Source organism: Coenobita brevimanus, chromosome 57 (assembly GCF_032717465.1).
Source record: "Coenobita brevimanus isolate Jiangsu-jjx chromosome 57, ASM3271746v2, whole genome shotgun sequence".
NCBI lineage: Eukaryota > Metazoa > Arthropoda > Malacostraca > Decapoda > Coenobitidae > Coenobita > Coenobita brevimanus.
In genome coordinates, this window is record NC_137010.1 from 54,935,997 (window position 1) to 54,949,322 (window position 13,326).

General features: G+C 44.2%; 1 protein-coding gene across 1 annotated transcript; it reads left to right on the forward strand.

Annotated features, from left to right (window-relative positions):
* The first annotated feature begins 11,963 nt into the window (after positions 1-11,963).
* LOC145402017 (uncharacterized) lies at positions 11,964-13,280 on the forward strand. Its single transcript, XM_080274116.1, has 2 exons — positions 11,964-12,509; positions 13,263-13,280. Exons 1-2 carry the CDS (start codon positions 11,964-11,966, stop codon positions 13,278-13,280), a joined length of 564 nt encoding a protein of 187 aa, XP_080130242.1.
* Positions 13,281-13,326: the final 46 nt, after the last annotated feature.

Sequence of the window (13,326 nt, forward strand, 5' to 3'; positions counted from 1 at the left end):
AAGGAACCAAAGGACAGGAGCCATTTAGATTGTTCCCTCCAAGAAAAAAAGAAACAAGATAACAGAGATCCAAATTCAAGATCCGTTCATTTTGATTTGATTTGATTATGATTTAAAATACCTGACCTTACTTGAATATTGACTTATGTCCAAAAAAATATCAATAAATAAAGAATAAATATGTTGAATAAAGGATAATGGTGTTGAAAGACTGGAGATCATAGGCAGGAGGAATTACACAGGGAGACAGTTCCAGAGTTGACTTACCCTGAGAGTGACGCTAAAGAATAAATATGTTGAATAAAGAAAAAAGGTATTGAATAAATGTGTTGAAAGACTGGAGATCATAGGGAGGAGGAATTACAGGGAGAGACAGTTCCAGAGTTGACTTACCCTAAGAGTGACGCTGATGGGGTCGTGGGTGAGTCCAAAGCAGTGAAGAAGGAGGGCTAGACAGGCACCGACAGCAACCATAGTGGCGATGACGAGTGCCCATACGAGGGTCGAGAATGGGTACAGTATATTCTTCCACTGGGGCACCAGCGGAGGCACTCGCAGCATGAACGCAAAGCCGTCGTCCCAGTAGGGGTACGTGTAGTCGAAGTCACTGGCCCGGTCTGGACTCGGCTGCAGTACGTTGACGCTAATGTCCTTTCGCTCGTACATCAGTTGGCCCAGCATGCCAGTCCAGGTGCCGTTCTCCTTGTACCCAAAGACGATGGCGTCCGGAGAGCTCAGGATGAAGCGGAAGTTGAGTCGCCGTCCGATTATCCGCAAGGCGTCCAGGTTTGACCCAACGCAGTGTCTGGTTTTGTTGTAGTAGAGGAACGGCTCATCATAGCACACCATCGACACGTCCAGAACCTGTCAGAGGAACAACTAATGCAGAATATGAACCACTTAGTATATTCGGGGATTCTGTCTGGCCTCAAATATCGACAGGGGTAAAATTTTCAGCCAACACAGAGGCAAGACTTGTAATGGAGGACTGGTTCATCAGCACTCGTCATCAATATGTCTAAAACTTGTCTTGGAAAATGTGCCAGATCTGAACAAATCTCCATGACAAAAAGAAAAGAAATAAGAAAAAAAAAACTCCATGGGAGTATCAAACTACATCTGGCACAATATTCATGATCGGTTTTTAAGTTGTGCAAAGGACTACGTAACACCTCTCCCTTGGTGATTTATTTCGCATATTACACCTTACTATTCTCTTGTATTCTCTTTTTTTGTTTTGTTTTCTTACAGACATAGTTTGCATCAATAGCTTACAAAATGACGTGAAGATGTAATATTCTGAATAAATCGCTGAGGAAGAGATGCTAGGTGACTTCCAAGGCCTCTTAATCCGTAACGAAGGAATGTTGCAAAATCTCCTGTCACTTGAAATAAGGCTACAAATCTGATACCTGTCCTCCAAAGTCGTCGAAGCGAGGTGGGAAGAGGGCCTTGCCGTCACTGAATCTCCTTGCCTCCCACACTCCAAGAGGGGCCTTCAGCAGCGAGTGGCCCTGGGTTGTGGCCAAGGTGGGCAGGCTGGTTGAGGTGAAGAGACGCGGCTTTCCTGCATGAACCACAAACTCTAAAAGAAAGATAAACTCCGACCGCTGGATCCCGGCCTGTGCAAGGACCTCAGTGGTGTTGAGACTCGAGTTTAGGCACACGAGGACTAGGTAGGTTGGCCTCCAGGTGTCCTTCTGGGGCAGTAGGAGGAGGAACCCCGTTGGATCTCGCTGGAAGAGGAACACAACAGCGAGCCTGGTGCCCTGGGTGTGGTGTGCAGGGTGGAAGACACGGGTGAGTGCCCCCGGGGAGGTCAGGATAATAGGGGTGAGGGAGGTCGAAGCGGCTGACCCCACGCGGCTCATATCCACCATTTCCTGGCTCGGGTCGTCGGTGATCAGGAGAAGGTTTTGCCCATGTAGCGGACCAGAGACCATTGAGACCAGTGCTTCGTCGACCAGCGCGTGACCACCTGGAAAGGAAAGGAAACTTTTTTACTGGAGTCCGGTTTTTTATCTGATGGAACTGGGCCACTCTTATAGCTTAAATACTAAATCGTGGTTGGATGATTATGCCACGAGTTTTAATTACGAGGTTAGAATGAGTCTCCTTGGTTTCTAGTCAAATTAACCCTTCAGTCTTGCTATTTCATAACTTAAATACTAAATCGTGGTTGGATGATTAAGCCACGAGTTTTAGTTATGAGGTAGCAATGAGTCTCCTTGGTTACTAGTCAAATTAACTCTCTAGTCTAGCTACACCTGGCCATCACCTATGCTACGAGTTTTAGTTATGAGGTAGGAATGAGTCTCCTTGGTTACTAGTCAAATTAACCCTCCAGTCTAGCTACACCTGGCCACACCTATGCCACGAATTTTAGTTATGAGGCAGGCATGAGTCTCCTTGGTTTCTAGGCAAATTAACTCTCCAGTCTTGCTACCCCTGGCCATCACCTGAGCAGAAAGGCGTTATGGATCTCTGTCAGGTTAAAACAAAGGCAGGATACGACACCCATGGAGTTTACGGTCTTGGTGTGGTAGAGAAAATTTAACTGGATATGCAAACGCACTTACGACCCCTTCCCTGTCGTAACTTAAGTTCTGATTTGCAGGAAGGATAAGGAGACTGTCCACACACACACACACACACACACACACACACACACACACACACTTTGGTAAAAGTGGAAAAAGACCTGATTGGGATTATAAGTTAGGAAATAAAACCCTATATACATCAGAAAGAGAGAAAGACCTAGGTGTGATTATCAATAACAGACTATCTCCGGCCGACCACATCAGCGAGAAGGTACGGAACATGTATACACTGCTTGCAAATATGAGAATAGCATTCACATACATGAATGAAGACATGCTAAGAAGGATAATAACATCATTCATTAGACCAACCCTGGAATATGCATCAGTAGTCTGGAGTCCTCATCTCAAGAAGCACATAGACAAGATTGAAAAAGTTCAAAGGGCCGCTACAAGATGGATACCAAGCTTAAGGGACCTAAGCTACGAAGAAAGACTAAATAAACTGAATCTACCAACACTACAGGAGAGAAGGAAAAGAGGTGACATGATAATGCTATATAAATGCATATCAGGAAAGGAGAAAATAGACATAAATGATTACTTAACATATGGAGAAGCATCAGCAAGAGGACACTGCAAAAAATTGCATAAGAAGAGAGGTGATAAAGACGTAAGGAAATTCAGTTTCCCAAACAGAGCAATTGATCAATGGAATGCACTACCGAATGAAATAGTGTGTGCCAAAACAATTCACAAATTTAAGGATATGTACGATAAATATGGTTTAAGACACGGGACAGTACGAGCTTGACTCATTCCTGTAAAGATACAATTAGGTAAGGTAAGGTAAGAACACACACACACACACACACACACACACACACACACACACCGTATCTATGAAATTTATGTGTGTATATTTTTTACACGCTATACTTTCATGAGGGCTGGGGCACATGAAATATGGAATCACTGACGCAGATGATCCTGTTATTTTCTTGTTAAAACTTCTGATTAAAATGCCCGAGACCGGACCTGCCGCCCCGCCACCCCCCACACCACCACCGGGCCACCACAACCCCACCACCCGAGGAGGAGATAACGGTCAGGTTAGCGACCCGGGACAAGAGGGTCATCCAACCACCACTGACCTGGGCCCCTTCTTCCCGCAACTACCTCAACACCGCAACAAGTTACACGGCGGGCTAACCATCGACAGCAGTATAGTGGGACTGATACGTCAGTCCCTCGTAGTCTTGTGGTGACGACCACAGCTTCACCCCAACGGGACAGGAGGTCCCTAGGTGAGCCACGAGGTGTTTACACCTACTGCCACCGCGAGCCACGGGGAAGTACCATCCTCTGCCGCAACAACCCTGGTGAGCCACGAGGGGCTTGTATCCTCTGCCACCGTGAGCCACGAGGGCGTAATACCCTCTGCCACAACCAGGACAGGAGGTCCTTTGACGAGGGAGGAGAGCCCTCTATAACAAATAGGGCAGGAGGCCCAATAGTGGATTGTACGGGGCTCACGCCCCTAGCCACTCTAAGGGAAAGAGACCCTCACACACCGCCACAAGTGGGTCCCAGGACCGATCAACCTGGTGCCACGGCAATTACAAAGACAAGAGGGAGAGTCGCCTCTGTGCTACCCTCCATAAGTGCAAGAGAGACCACGGCCTCCGTGTGTCCTCTAGAGTCAGCTAACTCCTGCAAGAGTAGCCGGACACCACCCGGGGGAGTTGCCCCTAAAGTGTCACCTGAACGGAGGCCTGGTCCCAGTCGGGACCTACCTCCTACCCCCGGGAAATTCTTGTCTTCCCCAGGTACCAGCAGGAGACGAGGCCGCAGCCCACACCTGACGGCGCGTCCCCCAGTAGACCTCCGCAGCCCTCGGACCCCTAGGCGAGCCCGGCAACCCGTCGACGCCGACCTCCCCCTGCCGCAGACCCTACGACGTCAGGCCCGTCTGCTACACCTGTTTGGCCCCAGTCCCTAGGGCCAACACAGACAGGCCTCCCTTCACCGTGGCCAGAGGAGGGACTACAACAGGTCGAGACCCCAGGCAAGAGGGTCTCCCTGCACCGTGACCAGAGGAGGGTCTACAACAGGTCGAGACCCCAGGCAAGAGGGTCTCCCTGCACCGTGACCAGAGTGAGGACCTACACCTTACAGTGACAAAGTGATATCGCCCCAGAAACTCGGGCAAGAATTTGACTTTCCCTTTCCTGTAGTGATCCAGTGACAGAGTGACCCAGCGGGATTACACCAAAAAGTGTCCGTAAATACCTTCCCCTAGCAAAGACTATAAGTTCTGGGTTCATACGACCAGTGCTATCCCAAAGTCCAGTCTAGAGTAGTCTCCCCCCTTGTCAGTGTACGCGCGGGCGAGAGTTGCCGCGCCGAGCCCAAACAGTGAATTATAGTGCTCTACCCCCCCCCCCTTGTTATTTTATAGTAATAATCCCTCCTCGGCTCATCAAGCCCAGACATCTCTATTGTCCCAGCACACTAAGACCTTTTGGACTTTGATGCAAGTTAATCCCATCCACTTATGGACTCTTAACCTATTGTAAAGCATAATGAAGGAGTGTGTGAATATCCCATATTACACTAACGTAACTCTGTATATCTGTATCCTCTGTTTATAATACCAACCTATGTAATATTGTTAAGGTGTTAGAATTAAGGTAATAGATGTGTTAAGGTATACTGCCTAGTTTTTATGTCCTGTTCCTTTGTTAGTGCATTACTTCCGGTCCGGAAAGAGGACCCCGCTCAGTAGCTAGTGTCTTTAGTACGAGGAGTCGGCCTAAAAACACTCAGCATAACACTGATAAATTTTGAAATATTTTGCAGTTAAAATGAAGATTCTCAAACTGTCCTTTACAGATTATTTTCTCTCTTTTCTTTTCTTTTTTTTCTTACCTTGCAACTCACTTATTTTCTTTTTCTCGCTTTGTTTTATTTTTTTTCTCACCTTGCAGCTCACTACCATATCGAAGGAGAGAGGCAACCGCAGAGAAACAGCCAGCCAGGAGGAAGGAGGAGAAAAGAAGTTGACGTTTCCTCTGTGAAGGGGCCATCTTGAATACGGCCCCGAAGTTGTAAACAAACTAACTTTCTCTTCTCACTTCAATGTCTTCGCTTCTACGCAGGTCAGAGAACCGTTTTGACCAATAGGGATGCTTTGACCTTATGATTATGCGAGATTTTGACCTTTAAATGACTATTTTCAGCGTAAAAATTGGATTTAAACGCAGCCTCTGCCTTCTCAAGCGCTGATTGGAGGATGCATCAGCCAATGGGAGAAGAGATCACGGTTTGTTTACATTTGGGCTGGAGCACAAAGGGTCGACTTGAATGTGGTGTGTTTATGGGATTATGGGTCTTATTGCGTGCTGTTTGTCGGAAGAGGGGTTAAACATGCATCAGAGAGAGAGAGAGAGAGAGAGAGAGAGAGAGAGAGAGCAGAAATCTTGATATACAGAAAACTAATAAATGAGAGAGAGACAGACAGACAGACAGACAGACAGACAGACAGAATACACTAAAATGTGAACGCGTAATATGCAGAATATATCGGCGAGGGACAGGAATTAGAACCCTCCAGAGACGTAAACTATAATTCCAATAAAAACGTAAAATTAAATCTAAAAAATTAAATATATAAGATAATTTAATTTAGTGGGACCTGAAAAAAGAAAATGGATTAATTTATTTATTTATTGATCTATTTATATATTTATTTATTTAGTTATCTATTTATCGTTATTTATCTATTTATTAATTTATATATCTATTGTTTATTTACTTATCTATTTACTTATCTATTTATTTAGTTTATCTATTCTATATTTGTCTATCTATTAATAATTTGTATCTTGTCGTGGGTGGGGGCGCTCACCATCCACTTACTCGATGTAGTGCTGCTCTCGGGTGTCTGCCCTTTCCTCTCCTCCATCCTACTTTCCTTCCTTCCTGTTCTGACTTTCTTTCCTTCATCCTTTCCTCTTCCTTCTGCCTGTGGGTGACTTTACACTCCCTCTTCTGTCTTTCCTTCATTCTTTCCTCTTCCTTCTGCCTGTGGGTGACTTTACACTCCCTCTTCTGTCTTTCTTTCCTTCATTCTTTCCTCTTCCTTCTGCCTGTGGGTCACTTTACACTCCCTCTTCTGTCTTTCTTTCCTTCATTCTTTCCTCTTCCTTCTGCCTGTGGGTCACTTTACACTCCCTCTTCTGTCTTTCTTTCCTTCATTCTTTCCTCTTCCTTCTGCCTGTGGGTGACTTTACACTCCCTCTTCTGTCTTTCTTTCCTTCATTCTTTCCTCTTCCTTCTGCCTGTGGGTGACTTTACACTCCCTCTTCTGTCTTTCTTTCCTCCATTCTTTCCTCTTTCTTCTGCCTGTGGGTGACTTTACACTCCCTCTTCTGTCTTTCTTTCCTCCATTCTTTCCTCTTCCTTCTGCCTGTGGGTGACTTTACACTCCCTCTTCTGTCTTTCTTTCCTCCATTCTTTCCTCTTCCTTCTGCCTGTGGGTGACTTTACACTCCCTCTTCTGTCTTTCTTTCCTTCATTCTTTCCTCTTCCTTCTGCCTGTGGGTGACTTTACACTCCCTCTTCTGTCTTTCTTTCCTTCATTCTTTCCTTTTCCTTCTGCCTGTGGGTGACTTTACACTCCCTCTTCTGTCTTTCTTTCCTTCATTCTTTCCTCTTCCTTCTGCCTGTTGGTCACTTTACACTCCCTCTTCTGTCTTTCTTTCCTTCATTCTTTCCTCTTCCTTCTGCCTGTGGGTAACTTTACACTCCCTCTTCTGTCTTTCTTTCCTTCATTCTTTCCTCTTCCTTCTGCCTGTGGGTGACTTTACACTCCCTCTTCTGTCTTTCTTTCCTTCATTCTTTCCTCTTCCTTCTGCCTGTGGGTGACTTTACACTCCCTCTTCTGTCTTTCTTTCCTTCATTCTTTCCTCTTCCTTCTGCCTGTGGGTAACTTTACACTCCCTCTTCTGTCTTTCTTTCCTTCATTCTTTCCTCTTCCTTCTGCCTGTGGGTGACTTTACACTTCCTCTTCTGTTTTTCTTTCCTTCATTCTTTCCTCTTCCTTCTGCCTGTGGGTGACTCTACACTGAGTGACAAGCCAAATGGTTTCCTGTACACCAGGAAACCATTTACTACGCTGGGTGGTAACCATATAACCAAATTATGGCGCCTGGTGGTTTAGTGGGTAATTAAGGCGCTCCAATCGGATTGAGCCAGTGAAGGTTTATATCCAAGGGGTGGTTTGGGTTGATTGCTCACGTAATGCCACTCAGGGATGAGTGAGGCTGGTCACTCTCATCTTAAATGTCAGGACCAACTGCCTAGCCCCGGGCTCTTACGTTCCTCATGGGGCAATAGGATTGGATGATGGATGGATCTATCTATCTGTCTGTCTATCTAGCTATCTATCCATCTGTCTGTGTGTCGGTTTGTTTCTCTATCTATATGCCTATCTTTTATCTATCTGTTTATCTGTCAGTTCGTCTGTCTGTCTGTCTATCTATATATCTATCACTTCGCCTGTCTATCCATCTATCTTTCTTTCTATCTATCTATTTACCTATGTGTATCTATGTGTCCGTATATCTGTCTATCTACTTATCTATCTATCTGTACATCTATTAATCTATCTATTTATCTGTACATCTATCTATCTATCTGTCTATCTATCTACCTATCTGCATCTCTATCTATCTATCTATCAGTAAATCCATCTATCTATCTATCTGCATATCTGTCTATCTATCTACCTGCCTATCTGTATATCTATCTATCTATCTATCTGCCTATCTGCATATCTATCTATCTATCTATCTGTAAGTCTATCTATCTATCTAATTGTACAGTACATCTCTCTCTCTATCTATCTATCTGTGCATCTATCTATTTATCTACCTGCACATCTATCTATCTATCTATGGCTTATGACTATAGATAGATAGATAGATAGACAGACATAGGTAAGCAAGATAGATAGATAGATAGATAGACAGATAGACAGGTAAACAAGATAGATAGATAGACAGATGGATAGATAGACAGATAGATAGATAGACAGATAGACAGGTAAACAAGATAAGATTTTTTGCACTGGATAGGCTAACTACAGCATACCCTCTGTCTGTATTTCCCGCTTCCTACGATCTCCAGTCTTTCAAACGCAGTGTGTCCAGGCATCTCGAAATGAACGGATCTTGAATTTGGCTCTCTCTTGTATTTTGTCTTTCTCTTGGCAGGAACAGTTATTGCGGGCTCGTGGCCTTTGGTTCCTTCTTCTTAGCATAAAAACAAAAATTCCATAGCAAAAGCCTTAATCCCGTAAGGGGTGGCCACAAATAAATCGCCTCCATGTCACTCTGTCCCCCGCCATTTTACTGCCCTGCTCCCAGTTCACCCCCCCCCCCTCTAATATACCTCTCCATTCCATCCCTCCATCTCATCCTTGGCCTCCCCCTCCCTCTCCACCCGTCCACCTCACTCACATACACTCTCCTCGTCAGTCTCTCACTCTCCATCCTCTCCACAGGGCCAAACCACCTTAATGTGTTTTTCCTAACGCTTCCTATCACACCCACATCCACAACACAATGCTCCTTCATCACATTCTACTGTAGTGTTAATCTATTGTTACAACCCAGCATTGAAGATGGAGTGATAGCAATTGTAGGCCAAGTTAGAGTATAAATAATGTAGATATAATACTTTATTTTGGCTGAAAGTCGTACAGTTTGGCACACTTTGACGTACTGATCTAGTTTGTTTTATCACGAGTTTTTGGCTGCCAGAGATACACCATAGAAGTCAGGGCTAATAACTCATAAATAACCTTTGTTTTTTCTGTAATTGGCACTCTTAGAAGTGTGATATTGTGGCCATGTGGAGAGGATGGAGAATGAGAAACTGATTGGTAGCGTGTGATGTGGAGGGGTAGAATGATGAGGTTAAGGAATGAAGATATATGAGAGAGGCAGGTGTGAGTTGAAGGAAGGGCAGCCAAATGGAGGATGACAGGGCGACGTAGCGGCGATCTTCCTGTAGTCACCCCTTCCAGGATTACGGCGTCTGGCAATAGATAGGAAGATAGATATTCAGTCCAAAAATGTCAGTTTGGTTCATATAGGGTATTTTATTCAGTGAAGAACGTGAAATTTTCGAATAACGGAGAGGTTCAAACATTCAAAGGCTTTAAAACTATCTCGAGTATCTCCATCCCTGCAAACAGGGAGCTTAGGAGTGATATTTAGGCTAAAAATAGAGTAGATTCAAACATTCAAAGCTTTCACAGATTCAAAGGTGGCGCGGTTCCCGTAATTCAAGACCATTGCTCGAGTCGATAGCCCTTGTACTTCTAAAGGCGGAATTTTGACATTTTTATTGGAATTACACTTTCACTTGTAGCTAGTATGAACTGATGTAATTATTTCTCTATTTCACCACTGTAACATTAAACCAAGGAAAATATTTAAGTTCGAGGACGTCACGTGAAATATTTACTTTTTTTTTTGGGGGGGGGAGGATCGAAGCCGATAAACAAGGGTCCAACTCCGCAGAGATAAAACAGAAACATTTCCTAATCGTCTTAGCCCTGTACTGTAAAACAAACTCCAACATTGGTTCTGAAAGTTTTGTATAGGTACCCTGTGCATTTTACAACAAATATTATCAATTCAAATCAGTCAGTCAAGAAGGAATAAAGGAGTAACTAAAAACGAAGAGATGAGTAAAGAGATTCCGATTCTTTCTTAGACTCAAATGTGATCGTCTTTTCAGTGAAAGTATAGATACGTGAAATAAACAATAAGGTTATGGCGACGGCATGTGCAGGTGAGCAGTGATTCAAAAGCGGTAGTGTTAGTGGGCTAATATTGTCTGATCTGAATCATCTGATCTACGATGCTGGTGAATTTCACGTGTGGATGGTTGCTTTTGTATATTGTAGGAGACGCAGACACCATTACATTAATGTATGTCATGTGAATATGTGACTCGGAGAATGGCTGGAAATAAGAAAGTAGGTGCACCCTCAGTAGTCCCCATAGCATTGGACAATGGAGTGTTAACATCAGACTGTGCTCAGATGGCAGAAACTTTTGCTACACATTTTTGTACGGTTTACTTAACTCATGCTCCTCACGCTCCCTTCTCTCACCAAACTTTTGAGGGTATCCTCGACACAGTGACCCTATCCTTGCAAGAAGTGAGAAATAGGCTCGTAGCACTGGACCCGAACACCAGTATGGGACCTGATGGCCTCCACCCCAGTCTTCTGAAATATTTGCCCAGCCTTAGCATTATCCTTGTTTTTCATATTTCAAAAGTCTGTCACCATTGGTAAATTGCCACATGATTGGAAAAAATCCATTATCATTCCTATATTCAAGAAAGGCTCTCGACACAAACCTCTTAACTATAGGCCGGTAAATTTTTAGAAGTAACCAACGTTTTCTTTTATTATAATTTTTATGTTTTTCAGTGCAAAATACTGTGTTTTAAATAGTTTTGACCTTTATTTTGGGGGGAAATTCCCCCTTTTGGAATTTTGAGTATGAATTCCAAAAGAGGGTTTATCCCCCAAAATCAAGATCAAAATAATTAAAAACACAATTTTGCATTAAACTAGCCCAAACTAACAACCTAACCTAACCTACCCTAACCTAACTAACCTAACCTAACCTAGGGCCTGACATAGACTGAGTGCACACGCCTGCACCAGCCAATATGGTGCGACATTCATCCGCTACTGAGCGACAGCCTAACCTAAGCCACTATATGACTACCCCTACAAAATTTGCTCCCCCAACTCAAACTAGGCTTAAAGGGTAAGTCTTAGTTAGAATAGTTCAGGGACGTAATATAATGAAATTTGGTAACGTTGGTTACTTCTAAAGTTATACCTATAGGCCTATTAGCCTAACCTCTGTCTGCTGCAAAACCCTGGAAAGATTTATTACAGAGGCATTATACAACTACCTTGACACTAATGGAGTGCTGTCAAATGAGCAGTATGGATTCAGACAGGGTAGAACTGTAGATGACCAACTGTTATTCGTGTATAATGATGCTACGTCGTGGATGGATGCTGGGTATGTTGTGAATGTTGTCTTGTATGACTTTAGCAAAGCCTTTGACATCGTCAACCATTCGATACTCACCGACAAGCTGAGGCTACTTGGGGTCAGTGGTTCCTTGCTAACTTGGATCTCTGACTTCCTGTCCGGCCGCACCATGCAAGTGTCTGTGTCCGGGTGCGCCAGTTCCTCAAGGAATGTTCTCAGTGGTGTTCCCGAGGGATCTGTTCTAGGCCCCTTGCTCTTTCTGGTATATATAAACTTTCTACCCTCATACATACGCTCCAAATGTAAATTCTTTGCTGACGACATGAAGATTTACCTCAAGTTGCGCCAAAACACTTGTTCCACATTAGCTGCAGATATAAGTACATGCCAGAAGGACATTGATATGGTCTACAATGTCGCTGAGTCCTGGGGTTTATGTTTCAATCTTGCCAAGTGTACTGTTCTGCGATGTCAGAGAGGCCCAGTAGACTGGAATTCTATTGGCGCACTTCAGTACTATCACATGAACAACACCCGCCTCTCCGTAGAAACTACACACAAAGACTTGGGTATCTTGGTTGACAGTTCACTGAAATTTCATTCGCATATAAGAAATACTGTAAAAAAGGCAGCAGGCCTGTCAAATAATTTACTTAAGTCCACCGTCTGTCGAGACCGAGATTTTATGTTGACTTTATTCAAATCCCACATCAGACCCATCATGGAGTTTGGCTCCACTGTATGGAACACAGGCTACCACGGAGATCAGAGGCTTCTGGAGTCTGTACAGCGCAGATGGACTAAGCAAATCAATGGCCTGTCCGAACTCAGTTATGCTGACCGTCTGAAAAACCTGGGCCTGTATTCTGTAAAAGGGAGACTGATCAGAGCTGACCTCATTAAATGCTGGAAAATCTTCCATCGCCAGTCCCCAATTGCACCGCCTGAGCTTTTTTCTCTTCCTTCGTTAACTCACGCCAAGGGCCATAGATTCAAGGTGGCCAAGCCCTGCACTTCAGCCAAGTGTAGACGCAGGTTTTTCAGCATCAGATGTATAGACCTCTGGAACTCTCTTTCAGATGATGCTGTTAGCACTGACTCAGTTGCATCATTTAAAAAGTCCCTCCACTCACAACTAGGCCACATCCTGTTCGACTATATTGAATAACTACGACTCTTAATTCGAAGTCCTTCAAGTAGTGCAACTACCATGCATATGGCACAAAACTCAGCCTCTAATCAATAGTCTATTCTGATGATGATGTATATAGGAAACGAGGCTGGCGTGCCAGCAGGTATGGACTGCCCTACTTCTTGAAAAGCCATACTGTTACTTGTAGTAGGGTAGCCAACCAGGTGAGTCTGCCGGGGGCCCCTTACGCCTGCATCAGTATACAGTATTTAATATTGGTTGTACGAGATGAACGCGTATTTGGGTGCGCTGCATCAGAGAAATCGTGCTGTGGTAAGATAAGTAAAATTAGGCATCAGATAAACGTGGTGTAAGAAGTGAAGGTAGCCGTTGAGGGCCAAAAGCTGGTGGGAACTAGGAATACTAGGCTATACAATACTCATATTCTCTTAGCCATTCTCAAAGACCTAATTCTGTTTTTCCTTTTAGGCAGGATGTTCTGAGTAAGTGCTGATTCAAAAGCCATACCTCAGTGAGCCAGTGATGACCCTCG

What these genes read in the sequence shown, in the direction of transcription:
- LOC145402017 (XM_080274116.1), top strand. Translation starts at nt 11,964, where the DNA reads ATGAAGATTTACCTCAAGTTGCGCCAAAACACTTGTTCCACATTAGCT.